The sequence below is a fragment of the Chlorocebus sabaeus genome, chromosome 7 (genome assembly GCF_047675955.1).
Source record: "Chlorocebus sabaeus isolate Y175 chromosome 7, mChlSab1.0.hap1, whole genome shotgun sequence".
In the NCBI taxonomy this organism is placed as follows: Eukaryota; Metazoa; Chordata; class Mammalia; order Primates; family Cercopithecidae; genus Chlorocebus; species Chlorocebus sabaeus.
In genome coordinates, this window is record NC_132910.1 from 78,923,934 (window position 1) to 78,942,820 (window position 18,887).

Here is an 18,887-nt window from a genome sequence, read left to right on the forward strand (position 1 = left end):
CCTCCTGGGTTCACGCCATTCTCCTGCCTCAGCCTTCCAAGTAGCTGGGACTACAGGTGCCCACCACCACGCCTGGCTAATTTTTTTGTATTTTTAGTAGAGATGGGGTTTCACTGTGTTTGCAAGGATGGTCTCGATCTCCTGACCTTGTGATCCACCTATCTCGGTCTCCGAAAGTTCTGGGATTACAGGCGTGAGCCACCGTGCCTGGCCTCGGTTTGCCAGTATTTTATTGAGGATTTTCGCATCGATGTTCATCAGGGATATTGGCCTTAAATTTTCTTTTTTTGTTGTGTCTCTGCCAGGTTTTGGTATCAGGATGATGCTGGCTTCATAAAATGAGTTAGGGAGGAGGCCCTCTTTTTCTATTGTTTGGCATAGTTTCAGAAGGAATGGTACCAGCTCCTCTTTGTTCCTCTGGTAGAATTCGGCTGTGAATTCATCTGGTCCTGGGCTTTTTTTGGTTGGTAGGCTATTAATTACTGCCTCAATATCAGAACTTGTTATTGGTTGATTTCAGGGATTCGACTTCTTCCTGGTTTAGTCTTGGGAGGGTGTATGTGTCCAGGAATTTATCCATGTCTTCTAGATTTTCTAGTTTATTTGCCTAGAGGTGTTTATAGTATTAGAGAATGCTTTGGTATTCTCTGATGGTAGTTTGTATTTCTGTGGGATAAGTGGTGCCCAAAATCTCCTTAAGCTGACAAGCAACTTCAGCAAAGTCTCAGGATACAAAATCAATGTGCAAAAATCACAAGCATTCCTATACACCAATAACAGACAAACAGAGAGTCAAATCAAGAGTGAATTGCCATTCACAATTGCTACAAAGAGAATAAAATACCTAGGAATCCAACTTACAAGGGATGTGAAACCTCTTCAAGGAGAACTACAAACCACTGCTCAAGGACATAAGAGAGGACACAAACAAATGGAAAAACCTTCCATGCTCATGGATAGGAAGAATCAATATTGTGAAAATGGCCACACTGTCCAAAGTAATGTATAGATTCAATGCTATCCCCATCAAGTTACCATTGACTTTCTTCACAGAATTAGATAAAAACTACTTTAAATTTCATATGGAACCAAAACAGAGCCCGTATAGCCAACAGAATCCTAAGCAAAAAGAACAAAGCTGGAGTTATCACAATACCTGACTTCAAACTATACTACAAGGCTACAGTAACCAAAACAGCATGGTTCTTGTATCAAAACAGATATATGGACCAATGGAACAGAACAGAGGCCTCAGACATAATACCACATGTCTACAAGCATCTGATCTTTGACAAACCTGAAAAAACAAGCAACAGGGAAAGGATTCCCTATTTAATAAATGGTGTTGGGAAAACTGGCTAGCCATATGCAGAAAACTGAAACTGGGCCCCTTTTTTATATCTTATGCAAAAGTTAACTCAAGATGAATCAAAGACTTAAACATAAGACCTAAAACCATAAAAACCCTAGAAGAAAACCTAGGCAATACCATTCAGGACATAGGCATGGGCAAAGACTTCATGACTAAAACACCAAAAGCAATGGCAACAAAAACCAAAATTGATAAATGGGATCTAATTAATTAAACTAAAGAGCTTCTGCACAGCAAAATAAACTATCATCAGAGTGAACAAGCAACCTACAGAATGGGAGAAAAATTTTGCAATCTATCCATCTGACAAAGAGCTAATATCTAGAATCTACAAGGTACTTAAACAAATTTACAAGAAAAAAACAATCCCATCAAAAAGTGGGCAAAGGATATGAACAGACACTTCTCAAAAGAAGACATTTATGCAGCCAACAAACATACAAAAAAAAGCTCATAATCACTGGTCATTAGAGAAATGCATACCAAAATCACAATGAGATACCATCTTGCACCAGTTAGAGTGGCAATCACTAAAAAGTCAGGAAACAAATGCTGGAGAGGATGCGGAGAAAAAGGAACACTTTCATACTGTTGGTGGCAGTGTAAATTAGTTCAACCATTGTGGAAGACAATGTGGTGATTCCTCAAGGATCTAGAACCAGAAATACCATTTGACCCAGCAATTCCATTACTGGGTATATACTCAAAGGATTATAAATCATTCTACTATAAAGACACATGCACATGTATGTTTACTGCAGCACTATTCACAAGAGTAAAGACTTGGAAGCAACCCACATGCCCATCAATGACAGACTGGATAAAGAAAATGTAGCACATATATACCATGGAAAACTATGCAGCCATAAAAAAGGACGAGTTCATGTCTTTCGCAGAACATGGATGAAGCTGGAAACCATCATTCTCAGCAAACTAACACAGGCACAGAAAAACAACCACCACATTTTCTCACTCATAAGTGGGAGTTGAACAATGAGAACACATGGACACAGGGAGGGGAACATCACACACGGGGGCCTGCTGGGGGTTGGGGGCTAGGGGAGGGATAGCATTAGGAGAAATACCTAATGTAGATGATGGATTGATGGGTGCAGCAAACCACCACGGTACATTTATACCTATGTAACAAACCTGCACATTCTGCACATGTATTTCAGAACTCAAAGTATAATAAAGGCTGAGTGTGGTGGCCCATGCCTATAATCCAGTACTTTGGGAGGCCGAGGAGGACGGATCATCTGAGGTCAGGAGGTTGAGACCATCCAAGCCAACATGGTGAAACCCTGTCTCTACTAAAAACACAAAAATTAGCTGGGTGTGGTGGCACATGCCTGTAATCCCAGCTACTCGGACTCAGGAAGCTGAGGCAGGGGAATGGCTTGAACCTGGTGGAGGTGGAGGTTGTGGTGAGCCAAGATCGCACCATTGCACTCCAACCTGGGCAACAAGAGTGAAACTCCATCTCAAAAAAAAAAAAAAAACGGTATAATTTTAAAAAAAGAAAAAGAAATATAGCAGAAAGGAAAATGTCTTCAAAACACCAATGATGCAAACAGTAAGATCCAAAATGTGGGAAACTATAGTACAAAAATCCTGGTTTATTCAATTTGTAAGAAGAAAAGAGAAAAAAAGACAGAGATGGAGAAGAAACTTATTGATTAAAAGAGACTTAGTAAACTTAAGAGCCTGAATCTAGTGAACATACTGAGAAACAAATACAATAAAACAAAGCCAAAAAGCACTTGAGACAGTGGAGAAAATCTGAATGTTGCCTGAATATGTGATGATATTAACAAATCATTTTTTTGGATGAGATAATATTATTAACTTTAGAGACACATACTGAAATATTTGTGGAAGATATGAATTGATGCCTAGGATCAGCTTCAAAATAATCCAGGTACAGGAGAAAGAGAGTGTGGAATAGCTAGAGGTAGAGATGGAACAGGATTGTCTAAGTGCTTATAATTGTTGAAGCTGGGTAATGAATATTGGAGATGCTCTCTAGACTTTGGTGTACGTTGGAAATTCTGCATAACAGTAAAACATAAAAACAAAACCAAAGTCTTCCAAAATACATGCATTAAAAACCAAACAACCAAACAACTAACAAAAACCCGATGACTTCCATCACCCTCAGAATACCAACAGGTTTCACGTCTTTCTAACCTGATTTATCATTTGCCTTTTCCCTCACTGTGCTCTTGTCAAACCAGCCTTTCTGCTTGTTCCTTAAACATACAAAGCTCAGCCTTCTGAGGGAAGAGAGTTCCAGGCCATTGCATGGCTCTTTGCTGACTTCACTAAGGTCTCAGCTTAAATGTAACTTCATCATATATACCTTCCTTGAGTAGTCTATCAAATACAACATCTCCCCACCTTCCAGCCCTGCCCTGTCACTCCTTATTCTCTTCTCTTCTCTTCTTCTTTGTAATACTTATCACTGACTTCACATTTGTGTTTATTGGCTTTCCCCCTACTGGAATACACATGCTTTGAGAGTATAGTATTGGACATTCTGTAAGAATGTATATCAGCCGCACTGCTCTACTTCTGTAGCAAGATGTAATGTACTTCCTATTAACTTTGACTATAACTATGTCTATCTTATATCTTGATCCCTCTACTTGCCTCCATAAGGACAAGAATTCTCATAGAATCCCCACAGCACTGAACCTGATACACTGACTTAACATTTGTTGATTAATTTTAGAAACTTATTAAAGTACATACAGTCTCTGACTTATGAGTGTTCAACTTATAATTGTTCAGCTTTACAACAGTGGGAAAGTGATACTCATTCAGTAGAAACCACACTTCAAATTTTGAATTTTGGTATTTTTCCAGACCAGTGATCTGTGGTATGATACTGTTTCATTATGCTGGACAGCAGCAGAGAGCCACAGCTCCCAGTCAGTCACATGATCACAAAGGTAAACATCTAATACCGTAATCTACAGTATACTGTATTTGGCAAATTACATGAGATATCCAACACTTTGTTATAAAATACGCTTTGTGTTAGATGATTTAACCTACCTGAAAACTAATGTGAGTGTTGGAGCGTGTTTAAGGTAGGCTAAGCTAAGCTACGCTACAATGCTCCGAAGGTTAGGTGTATTAAATGTTTGTTTTGTTTTGTTTTTCGCTTTTTTTGAGATGGAGTTTCACTCTTGTCATCCAGGCTGGAATGCAATGGCTCACTGCAACCTCTGCCTCCCGGATTCAAGCGATTCTTGTGCCTCCACCTGTGGAGTAGCTGTGATTACAGGCACCTGCCACCATACGTGGCTACTTTTTGTAATTTTAGTTGAGATGGGGTTTCACCACATTGGCTGGGCTGGTCTCGAACTTCTGACCTCAAGTGACCTTCCCACTTCGGCCTCCCAAAGTGCTGGGATTGCAGGCGTGAGCCACTGCACGCAGCCTGTATTTTCAACTTTGTGCTATTTTCAACTTGCGATGATCAGTTTATCAGGATGTAGCCCCACTGCAAGTTAAAGAGGATCTGTATTTCAGGAATACTTAAATAGAACTGTCTAAATTCATCAGCTAATGTTCCACCTTAGACTATATGACTGAACTTAATTTTACACAAGCATTTCCCTGAAAATATGTTCCTTAGAGTTACACTTTTACAAAATGATTCTTTTTTTAAGAGATGGGTCTTGCTCTGTCACCCAGACTGGAGTATAGTGGTACAATCACAGTTCACTATAGCCTCAAACTCCTGGGCTCAAGCAATCCTCTCGCCTCAACCTCCCAAGTAGTTGGTACTACAGGCGTGCTCCATCACACCCAGCTAATTGTGTGTGTGTGTGTGTCTGTGAAGAAATAGGGATCTCATTATATCATAGTGAGATAAGATCTCGCTATGTTGCCCAGGCTGGTCTCAAACTAACTCCTGGGCTGAAATGATCCTCCTGTCTTAGCCTCCTAAATTGCTCGGGTTGCAGATGTGAGCCACTATACCTGGCCAAAATTATTCTTTTATTTATTTGTATTTATTTATCTATTTTGAGATGAAGTCTCACTCTGTTGCCCAGGCTGGAGGGCAGTGGTGTGATCTCGGCTCACTGTTGCAACCTCCACCTCCCGGGCTGAAGCGATTCTCTTGCCTCAGCCTCCTGAGTAGCTGGGACTACAGGCACATGCCACCACACCCTCTATTTTTAGTAGAAAATTTTTTTTATTTTAGTAGAAACGTGCCACCATGCCCTGTATTTTTAGTAGAAAAATTTTTGTATTTTTAGTAAAAATGGGGTTGCACCATGTTGGCCAGACTGGTCTCGAACTCTTGACCCCAAATGATCCAGCTGCCTTGGCCTCCCAAAATGCTGGGATTACAGGCATGAGCACCAGGCCCTCAAAATGATTCTTTTAAACAGTGAATAGACATTCTCAAAAGAAGACATACAAAAGGCCACTAGGTGTACAAAAAATGTTTGACATCACTAATCATCAGGGAAATGCAAATCAAAACCACAATTAGGTATTCTCTCAACCCAATTAAAATGGCTTTAATCAAAAAGAGGGAATGATGGATGCTGGCGAGGATGTGGAGAAACAGGAACCCTTGTATACTGTTGGTGGGAATGTAAATTAGTAAAACCACTACGGAAAACAGTACAGATGTTCCTCAAAAAAAATTAAAATGGAACTATCATATGAACCAGCAATCCCATTACTAGGTATATATCTAAAAGAAAGGAAATCAATATATCAAAGACACATCTGCACTCCCATGTTCATTTCAGCACTATTCACAGTCGCCAAAATATGAAACCAACCTAAGTGCCCATCAATGGATAAATGGATAAATGTGGTATATATACACAAGGGAATATTGTTGAGCCATTAAAACCATGAAATCTCATCATTTTGGGTAACATAGATGGAATTAATGGTCATTATGTTAAGTGAAATAAGCCAAGCACAGAAAGACAAATTATCACATTTTCTCACTCATGTGGGAGCTAAAAAAGTGATTCTCAGGTTGGGCGCGATGGTTCACGCCTGTGAACGTGGTGGTTCCCAGCACTTTGGAAGGCGGAGGCGGGCAGATCATGAGGTCAGGAGATCGAGACCATCCTAACGTGGTGAAACCCCATCTCTACTAAAAATAAAAATTAAAAAACTGTCAGGTGTGATGGCATGTGCCTGTAGTCCCAGCTACTTGGGAGGCTGAGGCGGGAGAATTGCCGGAACCCAGGAGGTGGAGGTTGCAGTAAGCTGAGATCGCGCCACTGCACTCCAGCCTGGGCAACAGAGCGAGACTCCATCATTAAAAAAAAAAATTTTTTAATGAATCTCATGAAGATAGAGAGTAGACTGGTGAGCCCAGGCAACACAGCAAGATTTTATCTCTACAAAAAGTTAAAAAAAAAAAAAAAAAAAAAATTAGCCAGGCATTACGGCACATGCCTATAGTCCTAGCTACTCAGGAGGCAGAGACAGGAGGATTGTTTCAGCCCAGGAGTTTGAGGCTGCCATGAGCTATGATCACACCACTCCACTCCATCCTGGGCAACAGAGTGAGACACCATCTTTTACAAAAAGAAAAAAAAAAGAAAAGAAAGAAAGAAAAGAGACTAGATTGGTAGTTACCAGAAGCCAGGAATAATAGTGGGAAGGAGGCAATAAACAATAGTTGGTTAATGGGTACAAATATAGAGTTAGAAGAAGACCTAGTTTTCAACAGCTCAGTAGGGTGACTATAGTTAGCAATAATTTAGCGTACATGTCAAAAGCTAGAAAAGAGTAATTCAAATGTTCCTAGCATAACGAAAAGGTAAATATTTAAAGTGATGGTATCCCAATTATTTTGATTTGATCTTTATACATTATATGAATGTATCAAAGTATCACACATACCCCAAACATATGTACATCTATCATGTATCAGTTAAAAAACACTTATGCTGGACACAGTGGCTCATGCCTGTAATCCCAACACTTTGGGAGACTGAGGCAGGAGGAATGCTTGAGCCCAGGAATGAGACTAGCCTGGGCAACATAGTGAGATATTGTCTCTACAAAAAATAAAAATAAAAGAAATTAGCCAGGTATGGTGGTCACGCCTGTAGTCCCAGCTATTCAGGAGGGTGAGATGAGAGGATCACTTGAGTCCAGTAGGTCAAGGCTGCACTAAGCCATGATTGCACCACTGCATTCCAGCCTCGGCAACAGAACGAGACTTGTCTCAAAAAAAAAAGTGTTATGTGGTCTGGGAAATGTCGCAAATTTTATTTGCCATGATGGATGATTTAGAATATATACACTGTGGATAGACGTCCTAGAATAAGTTTGGTAATCTTAACCAAAATTTTCCAAACTTAACCACTGAATCTTTTTTGTTGCACAATATATATTACAATACAGAACAATGGTTTATGAAATATACTTTCAGGAAAACATAATAGACAAAAGATAAATAAGTCTCACTTTGTGAGAAATTTTGTTTTACCAAAGAAATGCTGTAGGGTATAAAAATATTATGATCTCTTAATAAATTGTAAATCTGTGTCCAAAAAAAGCTTTAGATTATTTTCCTGGTACATCCATTTGCATTGTTAGCTCTGTTTTTTGTTTTATTTTTAAAAAACAGACATAAAACCAAAAACACTTAACTTACTTTTTGGAAAGTAACTTAACTCCTACGAAAATAACAACTGCTTCAACCCCAAGAGCAGCAAGTATTATGCCATTATACAACACAGCTTGTTCTTGAGTCCAGGCATACATATCCATTGTTAATGGAGCAATGATGCTAAGAAAAACCAAAAAAAGTATTCTTATTTAAATCACAGTAACTGTTATACTTAAAGTGAAGTGTAAGTTTTTAAAATGACAGCTACACATTCAAGAATCTGCATGCCTTTTAACAATGACAACAGACTTAAGCAAAAGTTTGAACACATTTTAAGCATGTTGTTGTTACATACCTAAGTTACTAAGTCTGCCTACTCATAGTTTACTTTCTAATGTCTATTTTAATTATATAACTAATATAGCCATATTACAGAAAGTCTGAAGCAAAGGAAAAGGAAACAAACCACACCAATCATAATGCCTATCATTCTAACATTACTAAATAATCATGGTTATATTTTTAATTAAATTGGTCTCTTTCAATGCAATAATGTTATATTAAGTTATCAGAATATACTGGATTTTTGAATGTATATATTTTTCTCTTTACCTCTCAATGTCTCTTCCTTTACATGACTATATCCTTCCTTGCCAAGTTTCTCTCCCTACATGCGATCTCTAGTAACTGACTACAAAATGCAATTTATATTTATTGTTTATTATTATTTTTGAGACGCCAGAGTCTCACTCTGTCACCTGGGCTGGAATGCAGTGGCATGATCTCGGCTCACTGCAACCTCCATCTCCTGGGTTCAAGTAATTCTCCTGCCTCAGCCTCCTGAGTAGCTGGGACTACAGGTGCCCACCACCATACCCAGCTAATTTTGGTATTTTTAGTACAGACAGGGTTTCACCATATTGGCCAGGCTGGTCTTGAACTCCTGATCTCAAGTGATCCACCTGCCTCAGCCTCCCAAAGTGCTGTGATTACAGGCGTGAGCCACCGCACCCAGTCTGAAATTTAATTAATATTGTTTAATTGGTATGTTATTTTTTAATGCATATGGAGCTTCTGTTTAGGATGATGAAAACGTTCTGGAAATAGTTAGTGGTCATGGTTGCACGACATTGTGAATGCACTTAATGCTACTGAATTGCATACCTTAAAAATAGCTAACATGATAGTGCCAGGCACGGTGGTTCACATCTGTAATCCAAGCACTTTGGGAGGCCAAGGTGAGCAGATCACTTGAGCCCAGGAGTTCAAGATCAGCCTGGGCAACATGGGGAAATCCTGTCTCTACAAAAAATACAAACGAATTAGCTGAGCATGGTGGCGCATGCCTGTAGTCCCAGCTACTTGGGGGGCTGACCCACAGCTCACTGCAGCCTTGACCTCCCCAGGCTTAGGTGATCCTCCTACCTCAGCCTCCCAAGAAGCTGGGACTATAGGCATGTACCACCACATCCAGCTAATTTTTATATTTTTTGTAGAGATGAGGTTTCACCATGCTACCCAGTCTGGGCTCGAACTCCTGAGCTCAACCAGTTCGCCTGCCTTGACCTCCCAAAGTGTTGGGATTACAGGTGTGAGCCACTGTGCATGGCCAATAATAAGATAATTTATATGACAGAAATAATTTTTAAATGGCATTTAAAAGCAAGGTGAATTTTCTTCCCCAGAGATATACTTCAATTTTGTTATCTTAAGAAATACTCAGATGTATTTTGTACTTGATTTATCTCAATCCAAAAATGTAACTTATAGAACTCTATATCATATACATATATATGTAGGAAATTATAGAGCTTAAGGATAATTAAATCATGGCACTAAAGTTTTATAACTGTATTTATCATAAAACTCAGATGAAAGAGGGAAAGAGTTGTGAAACTGATTCTTTTATAAGAAAGTAAGATAGTAAGATTACGGCCAAAGAATTAACTACTTTCAAGTTAAAAGCAATAAAATATATATACATTTTTTACATCATGGTAAGAAAAATTTGCCTTACATAAGATTTTTAATAACCTCGATATGCCTAATTAATACTGCATTAAGAAATAAAGGTTAAAACATAATCTGATTTAGATAAAGATGGAATAAAACTTACGTTTCAAAAACGGCGAAGATAAATAGAGCCACAAAAAACAGAACATTGATGGCCACAACAGCAACTTGGTCAATATTTCCTTGGGGAACCTCAATTTCATCTGTACTTGCTGTAGGTAAATAGGAGAAAGATTACATTACCTATACATCTACTTTTTCTTATGACATTAAAATAATGTAGAAATTATATTGTAGCAAAATTTATAAATATTTAAAAAATTTTTTAAGGATTCAGAGTAGTTTAATAATAAGATAATTTATTTTTATTTTTTGAGATGGGGTCTCACTCTGTCACCCAGAGTGACATGGCATGACCACAGCTCACTGCAGCCTTGACCTCCCCAGGCTTAGGTGATCCTCCTACCTCAGCCTCCCAAGAAGCTGGGACTATAGGCATGTACCACCACATCCAGCTAATTTTTATATTTTTTGTAGAGATGAGGTTTCACCATGCTACCCAGTCTGGGCTCGAACTCCTGAGCTCAACCAGTTCGCCTGCCTTGACCTCCCAAAGTGTTGGGATTACAGGTGTGAGCCACTGTGCATGGCCAACAATAAGATAATTTATATGACAGAAATAATTTTTAAATGGCATTTAAAAGCAAGGTGAATTTTCTTCCCCAGAGATATACTTCAATTCTGTTATCTTAAGAAATACTCAGATGTATTTTGTACTTGGTATATCTCAATCCAAAAATGTAATTTATAGAACTCTATAACATACTGATCTCATATTAAATATATTTGCTTTAAATTTCAATTGCAGATTTTTTTCCACCTTACTTAAATCTTAGACTTATAAGAATTTCATGAAGAACTCCAGTGGTTTATTAAATCAGTTCCCAGTTCTATGATTTACTTCAACGCATATATATTTTGAATTTCAGTGCTACATGAAATTAGTATTCATGGCCAGGAACGGTGGCTCATGCCTGTAATCCCAGCACTATGGGAGGCCAGTGCAGGTGGATCACTTGAGGTCAGAAGTTTGAGACCAGCCTGGCCAACATGGCAAAACCCCATCTCTATTAAAAATACCAAAAAAAAATTAGCTGGGCACGGTGCTGCACGCCTGTAATCTCAGCCACTTGAGAGGCTGAGGCACGAGAATTGCTTCAACCAGGAGGCTGAGGTTGCAGTGAGACAAGATTGAGCCACTGCACTCCAGTCTGGGTGACAGAGACTCTGCCTCAATAAATAAATAAATAAATAGAAATTAGTATTCATAAAGATCCTTATGTTTTCATTACCATTTTAAAAACTCCTATCATTTATGTTTCTGTAAAGAAATAATCAGGATTTGATGGTGGTTTATAAACAAGGAGGACAAAGTAAGTGTACTGACTTCTCATCTTGAAGAACGTCTTAAGTTTAATACACATTAAGCTATTCTTGATGTAACTGAGAATCATGCAGACATATTAATCTACTCATACATATTCACGCTGTTTTGTAATTTTTCCACTTATTCAGAATAAATACACCAATAAATACCAAAATAAGCCAGATATTTTCTTGGGGTGGCAGGGGGACGGAGTCTTGCTCTGTTGCCAGGCTGAAGTGCAGAGATGTGATTCTGCTCAATGCAACCTCCATCTCCTGGGTTCAAGCGATTCTCCTGCCTCAGTCTCCCGAGCAGCTGAGACTACAGGTGCATGCCACCATGCCCAGTTAATTTTTGTAATTTTAGTAGAGATGGGGTTTCACCATGTTGGCCAGGATGGTCTCAATCTCTTGACCTCTTGATCCGCCTGCCTCGGCCTCCCAAAGTGCTGGGATTACAGGCGTGAGCCACCGCGCCCAGCCTAAGCCAGGAATTAATACATAAAATATTACAATATGTTTATTTATGCTAGCTTAAATTGTGTGCAGTGTCAGTTGTTGGTGGAGGGGGGAGGGCTTTCCTAAGATGTAGTAAGTTTCTATATTTTTTTCATAATAATGCCTGCCTTTCCATCTCAGGATTCTTGAGGAGTTCCTCCTCCAACAATAAGTAGATTTGGAAATAGACTGCTATACTTAAAGGGAATTAAGCACCTTGGACACTCAACATAGCCTTATGACTTCCTTTATAATCACACAAACAGAACTGGTCACCTTTGTCCAGATCCTTTGCCAGGGGTAGGCCCTGATGGTTGTGGCTCTTGTATTATTTTGGATAGACCTCTCTGATTCTTAATCACCACCTAGAAGTCAGTCTTTACTCCTTCAAGTCAGTATCAATATTGCCCCAAGTCAGACTGGAGTTTGCTTCATAATATGTGCTTAGTTTCCTGTAGCCTCTACTCAGTGCTGGTTTCAGTGCAGAATCTCAGAAATGTTGCATCCTAGACTATGGGGACTGACTAGATATCCTAATTATAAATTTTTTTAAAAGACTGCATTAGTATATGGACTCAAATTCTATGCAATTAGAAATTATAATCCTGTCTCATAATAACCTCTTTAAATTTGAATATCTTTAAATTAAAACAATTATGGAAGTTTTTACCAGACATATTTTATGTAAACATTTATTGAAATTTAAAAATTTTATTTTATAAAAATTATTCTGAAGTAACTAGAAATCTCATACAAGAAAACACTACATCTCCTCTAAACTCATTCTCATTTGTACTTTAGAATAGTGCTGTCCAATAGAACTGTGACATGATAGAAATGTTCTTTATCTGTGCTAATACAGTGGCCACTAGCCACATATACCCATTACTGAGCACTTGAAATGTGGCTAGTATGACAGAAAATAATTTATTAAATTTACTTTAACATATTTACATAACCACACGTGGCTAATGGCTACTATACTGGACAGCATAGCTTTCGATCTTTGCAGCATAATCTATGATTTCTAGACCAGCAGCATCACATCACATGGTAGTTTGTTATAAATGCAGATGCTCAGCATCTCACTAGGGTTGCCAATATAGTAAATAAAGATACAGGAGACCCAGTTAAATTTAAATTTCAGATAAACAGTAAGTATTAGTATAAATATGTTCTGTGCCATATTTGAAAGTTAAGTATAAGAATGTTCCATGAAGTATTTGGATTGTATTTATACTTTTTTTTTTTTTTTTTTTTTGAGACAGAGTCTCACTCTGTTACCCAGGCTGGAGTACATGGTATGAATGATATCGGCTCACTGCAACTTCTGCCTCCCAGGTTCAAGCGACTCTCCTGCCTCAGTCTCCTGAGTAGCTGGGATTACAGGCACCTGCCACCACACCCAGCCAACATTTGTATTTTTAGTAGAGACAAGGTTTCACCATGTTGGCCAGGCTGGTCTTGAACTCCTGACCTCAGGTGATCCACCTGGTTTGGCCTCACAAAGTGCTGGGATTACAGGCATGAGCCACTACACCCAGCTGGATTGTATTAACACTAAAAGTTATCTGTTGTCAGGTGCAGTGGCTCACATCTGTAATCCTAGCACTTTGGGAGGCTGAGTCCAGGAATTTAAGACCAGCCTGGACAACACGACAAGATCCTGTCTCTACTAAAGAAAAAACAAACAAACAAAAAAACATTATTTGTTGTTTATTGAAATCCAAATTTAACCAGGTGGGACATATTTATACTAAAACATTATTCAAATTTAATTGGGCATTCTGTGTTTTATTTTTTATTTTATATATTATATATTTTTACATTTATTTATTAACTCCCCTATTCTGAGAAGCAACATCCTATGTTTTATTGGCAACCCTATTTAGTATCACCCTAAGCCTAACGAATCAGAATTTGCATCTTAACAAGGTTCCCAGGTGATTTCTAAGCACATGAAAGTAAATGAAGGATTGATGTGTATCATTATCCCCTTCCAACTTCTGAAATACTGATTTTTACATATCTTCCCTTTGTCATACCTCTACCTCACCTCTTAACTTCCTCCTTCCCTTTACCTGATAGCTCCTTGAAGTTAGCATCCTATTTTTTACCTTTGAATAAAGGAGTTTATACCCACTGTTGGCACTTCACCTCTCATTCTTATTTTTTATTTTGAAAGTTTTCAAACATATTCTCACATATTCATTCCTCAGATTCAACAATCTTTTGCCACACTTGAATCATCACCCCATTCTTTCTCTCACTCCCTCTTTGCTGCCATAGTGTTTTTCACTGGGTGACTCACAAATTTTTATCTCTAGCTTTTACTTTTACTGTCAAAATTACAAATGCCTCTGGAATTTTTTAGTTGTTCTAGAGTAACAGCATATTCAGTTTGATCCAAACTGAAATCATCTTCTCTTTTCATCCAATCTCCCTTCCTAAATTCTTGTTCTCTCTCATTCTTCCAGGTGATCTAGAATCAAAACCTGGCAGAAATGTTGGCTCTCTCTAATCCTTAATATTCTCTATCCAAAGCTCTATCTTGATTCCTCCTTCAACAACTCCTGCTTATCCCTTCTCCATTCTCAGTCATCGCCCTACTTCAGGCCTAGTCAAAATTAATACTTTTACACTGTCTTCCTGAGTCATCCACACAATGTTCTCTTAAAAAGAAAAACACAAATATTGTACCTTTGAAAAGCTTAATAGAGAAATTGTTCAAATTTGTTACTGGCATCATATTTTTTTCACATTCTGATACAGTTTCTTTTACTGGCTTTTCAGTAATAAAACTGTTACCAATGAGATATTACCAGTGAGATATAACCAATCTGGATTAGCCTCTGCATGGGATCAATGTCAAAGCTGTCCTAGTTCAAAAACTTACTATAGCTCCTCACCACTCTGCTCTCCACCCTACTACATTTAACTTTATCTTCCACTATTTCTTTTGTGAAAATTAAAGAATAGAGCTATGAAAGTATCTGGTAAAATAATACTATGTCTTTTCCACAACTTTATGAACTATTGAGGGCCAGGATCAGTCCTTGCATTCTTTCCCCAAGGAGGATAAATTAGTACCTAAATAACAGTTTTTTTGGTAAAATATAGCTACTTACCAGGTTCTCTGACTTACATGAATCAGAGAAGATCTAAAGGATGAAAATGTGTATTTGTAAAGTATACCAAAACCACAAAAATAAAAAGGCAAAACCATACCTGTTCTCATGCTTAAAAGAATAAAGAACTGCTTTAAATAGAAAGACATGGCCGGGCGCAGTGGCTCACGCCCGTAATCCCAGCACTCTGGGAGGTCGAGGCCGGCGGATCACGAGGTCAGGAGATCGAGACCATCCTGGCTAACATAGTGAAACCCTGTCTCTACTGAAAAATACAAAAAATTAGCTGGGCACGATGGCGGGCGCCTGTAGTCCCAGCTAACCCGGAGGCTGAGGCAGGAGAATGGCGTGAACCCGGGAGGCGGAGATTGCAGTGAGCCGAGATGGCGCCACTGCACTCCAGCCTAGGCGACAGAGCGAGACTCCATCTCAAAAAAAAAAAAAAAAAAAAAAAAAAAAAGAAAGACATATTTATGTGGTAGTAAAGATATGGAAATCATTGCAAATATCTCAAAGGTTTTAGGATACTGGCTCTCTGAAAATAAGACAAAGTGATTTTTTTACAATGTCTGTAACCTTGTCAATCATGACCACCAAATAACTAATATGGGTATGCCTCTTTAAAAAAAATCAATTTAGGTCACTTCCAGCTTTTAAGATCTTCCCCAATCACCCACTGTGTTGTCCTTAGAAGCAAAATCGAAGTAAATACCAAACAAACAGAATCATCAGAAACACTTTGATAATGTTACATTAATTCAGCCAAAAGGGTTTAAAGTACCTTCTTCAAAATTAATATTTTTACACTGTCTTCCTGAGTCATCCACACGATGTTCTCTTAAAAAGAAAAACACAAACATTGTACCTATAAAATGCTTAATAGAGAAGTTGTTTAAATTTATTATTGGCATTGTATTTTTTTCACATTCTAATACAGTTTCTTTTATTGGTTTTTCAGTAATAAAACTGTTACCAATGAGATATAACCAATAAACTTAAGACAGAAGTTACAATTCTTATGAAATTCTCACAGACAGGTAAAATGAAAAAAATCCAACTCATCCTAAAGCATACATAATCTACTTTAGTATCTGAAGTTTTACAGTGATTATAAACATTAGTAATAAATGTTTTTAGACTATTGAATAAAGCACTCTAAAAACAAACAAAACATAATTTAAAAAATTTTTTCAAATATATGAAAGAGATATACATCACTAGTAACTTATATATTTAAGACTGATACAAATCCATTAATCTATTTAAAATGTTACTTTCCTTGCCTTTCTCCTACTTAGAAACATGTAGTTAGTAAATCAAGATCAAACCTTCAGGCTGGGCACAGCCTCACATGGCTCATGCCTGTAATCCCAGCACTTTGGGAGGTTGAGGCGGGCAGATCGTTTTGAGGTCAGGAGTTCGAGATCAGCCTGGCCAACATGGTGAAACCCCGTCTCTACTAAAAGTACAAAAATTAGCTGGATGTGGTGGTGCGCGACTGTAGCCCCAGTTACTCGGGAAGCTGAGGCACGAGAATCCTTGAATCTGAGAGATGGAGGTTGCACTGAGCCGAGATAGTGCCACTGCCCTCTAGTCTGAGCAACAGAGTAAAACCTTGTCTCAAAAACAAAACAAAACAAAACAAAACAAAAAAAACCAAACCTTGAATCTTCAAAGACCTTCCTTTTCTGTTCTCATTTATTAGGTTGTCTTTTGGTTGCCGGTATTACATGCTTTAGTACTACCTGACCAAAAAATATAAACAAACTATAGACATAAAAAACCAAATACACTTCATAAGGATAATTATCTTCCAACAATTACAAAGCTCATTAAATTTCACAATCTACAAAAATAGTTTTATCATTTCTATCTAATTACCTTAGTATAGCAAGGATCAGAATAATATTTAAAACTCCCAGGAAGGCACTAAGTAAAACTGGTGTTGTATACATGTTTATCCGCAGTTTAATCACATCCCATGTCACACCTTTTTCTCCAATGAATGCAAAACAAGTCTGAAAAACTTATTAAGATAAAATTTTCATAGATGAATTATTATATGAGAAGCATAGGATAAAAAAATGCAAAAGACATTTACAACAGAATTGGGAACAATGTTATGGAATCATCCTTCTATATCATGCATTCGCAACAGATGTAATTGGTTCTTGATGGGGGGGTCAAAAAATTTCCTCTTTTTAGGTATAAAGCAGGTATGTACAGATATACATATGGTACATAAAAGATATATGATACATCTGTGGCACTAAAATTTTATGGGGTAAAGAGAGTAGGAAAAAATATTGAAAAAGGCTCCTTAGGGAGACAATAATGAAAAAAAGGTTGTGAAACACTGATGTACATGCATTCACAAGGAGTTGTATTTTACATAACTTCTCAGTTTTTTACAAAACATCTCCATAGGCAATTTAAATTATACCAATTCTTCCAATAATTATAAAGGTTTAATCAGCTTCATTATAAGAATGAAAACATATTTTAGATCAGATATCTTAAATATTATTGTGTATATGGTACATATACATATAAGTGTATATATATATATTTAATATCATTTGACCATAATGTCATATACAGGTAAAATGAAAAAAAAAAAAAAAATCATTTCATCCAAAAGCATACATAATCTACCTTAGTATTTGAAAATTTTTTAGTGACTTTAAACATTAGAAGTGTTTTTGGACTGCTGGATAAATCACTCTAAAGAAATATGAAGTGGCAAAATCTAATTTGGATCTGTGGCAAAAACTCAATTGGAAGAGTACTGATTTGCTCTTCTGATTTAGATTCTATATGTGGCTCTATAGTTATTCACATATAACTCTAGGGTGAGGACTTAAGATACTGCACCTACCGTACTTAGAACTGTGACTAGCATACAGTAAGCACACAATAAATGTTAGTGCTTATTGAGGGTTTATTATTGGAAAAGTCATCGAAGTTCTTCAGGCTTATATTTAGTCATCTATAATGCAAAATTTTTAAATGACACATAATCTTTAAAATGCTTTTAAGGTGGTAAAAAGTATTTGCTAAGAACATAAGTCTATACCAGGTATTATGCTAGATACTGAGGGTAGACTGGAAAATAAAGACTCAAACCATGTCCTGATGTACTTTACAATATAGTATTCCAGTTCAATTATTCTACATTTGTGCTTGTATTTGTTTCAGGGTACTAAATCGAAATAGATTTTGGTGAACAGTGAATTAGATTCCCTTCTGTTGAGCCTTTTCCTTTTGGCTAAATAGAGGAACGTAATGGAAACTGGGGGTGGGAGATGGGGTGTTAATGATGAAGTAAGCTGAGTTGGATTCAAACTGATAATATTCATAACTTCAATATTTAAAATATGGACCAATTATATGGTTTTTCAATATTATCCTAGGCATGAAAATGACCGATTCTTTACTCAGCAGAAAATTAGTTTGCCTTGAGGAAATATTAAATCTCATTAATATTTTTTTGAGACAGAGTCTCACGCTTATCGCCCAGGCTAGAGTGCAATGATGTGATCTCGGCTCACTGCAACCTCTGCCTCCGGGTTCAAGCGATTCCCCTGCCTCAGCCTCCCAAGTAGCTTGGGATTACAGGTGCCTGCCACCACACCTGACTAATTTTTGTATTTTTAGTAGAGATGGGGTTTCACCATGTTGGCCAGGCTGGTCTCGAACTTCTGACCTCAGGTGATCTGCCTGTCACAGCCTCCCAAAGTGCTGAAGATTACAGGTGTGGACCACCGCGCCTGGCCTCACTAATTTTTTTAACACTCAGCAAAAGGATGACCTTGGACAATTTACTTAGATTCTCTATGCA

The 18,887-nt window shown here is 37.7% G+C and overlaps 1 protein-coding gene across 5 annotated transcripts in view; it reads right to left on the reverse strand.

Annotated features, from left to right (window-relative positions):
• Window positions 1–18,887, reverse strand: part of MFSD8 (major facilitator superfamily domain containing 8) — a 51,756-nt gene that overhangs the window by 5,001 nt on the left and 27,868 nt on the right. For 3 of the 5 annotated variants that reach the window (XR_005238312.2, XM_007999765.3, XM_007999767.3), the window contains exons 6-9: window positions 16,928–17,072; window positions 15,828–15,883; window positions 10,099–10,207; window positions 8,028–8,162 (exon numbers count right to left, since the gene is read on the reverse strand). Coding sequence is in view for 4 of the 5 variants with exons in the window: in XM_007999765.3 (XP_007997956.1) it covers window positions 8,028–8,162; window positions 10,099–10,207; window positions 15,828–15,883; window positions 16,928–17,072 (445 nt within the window). In the remaining variant the exon portion in view is untranslated. The remainder of the gene's footprint in view (window positions 1–8,027; window positions 8,163–10,098; window positions 10,208–15,827; window positions 15,884–16,927; window positions 17,073–18,887) is intronic. The other 2 variants (XM_007999766.3, XM_007999768.3) reach the window with 2 other exon arrangements.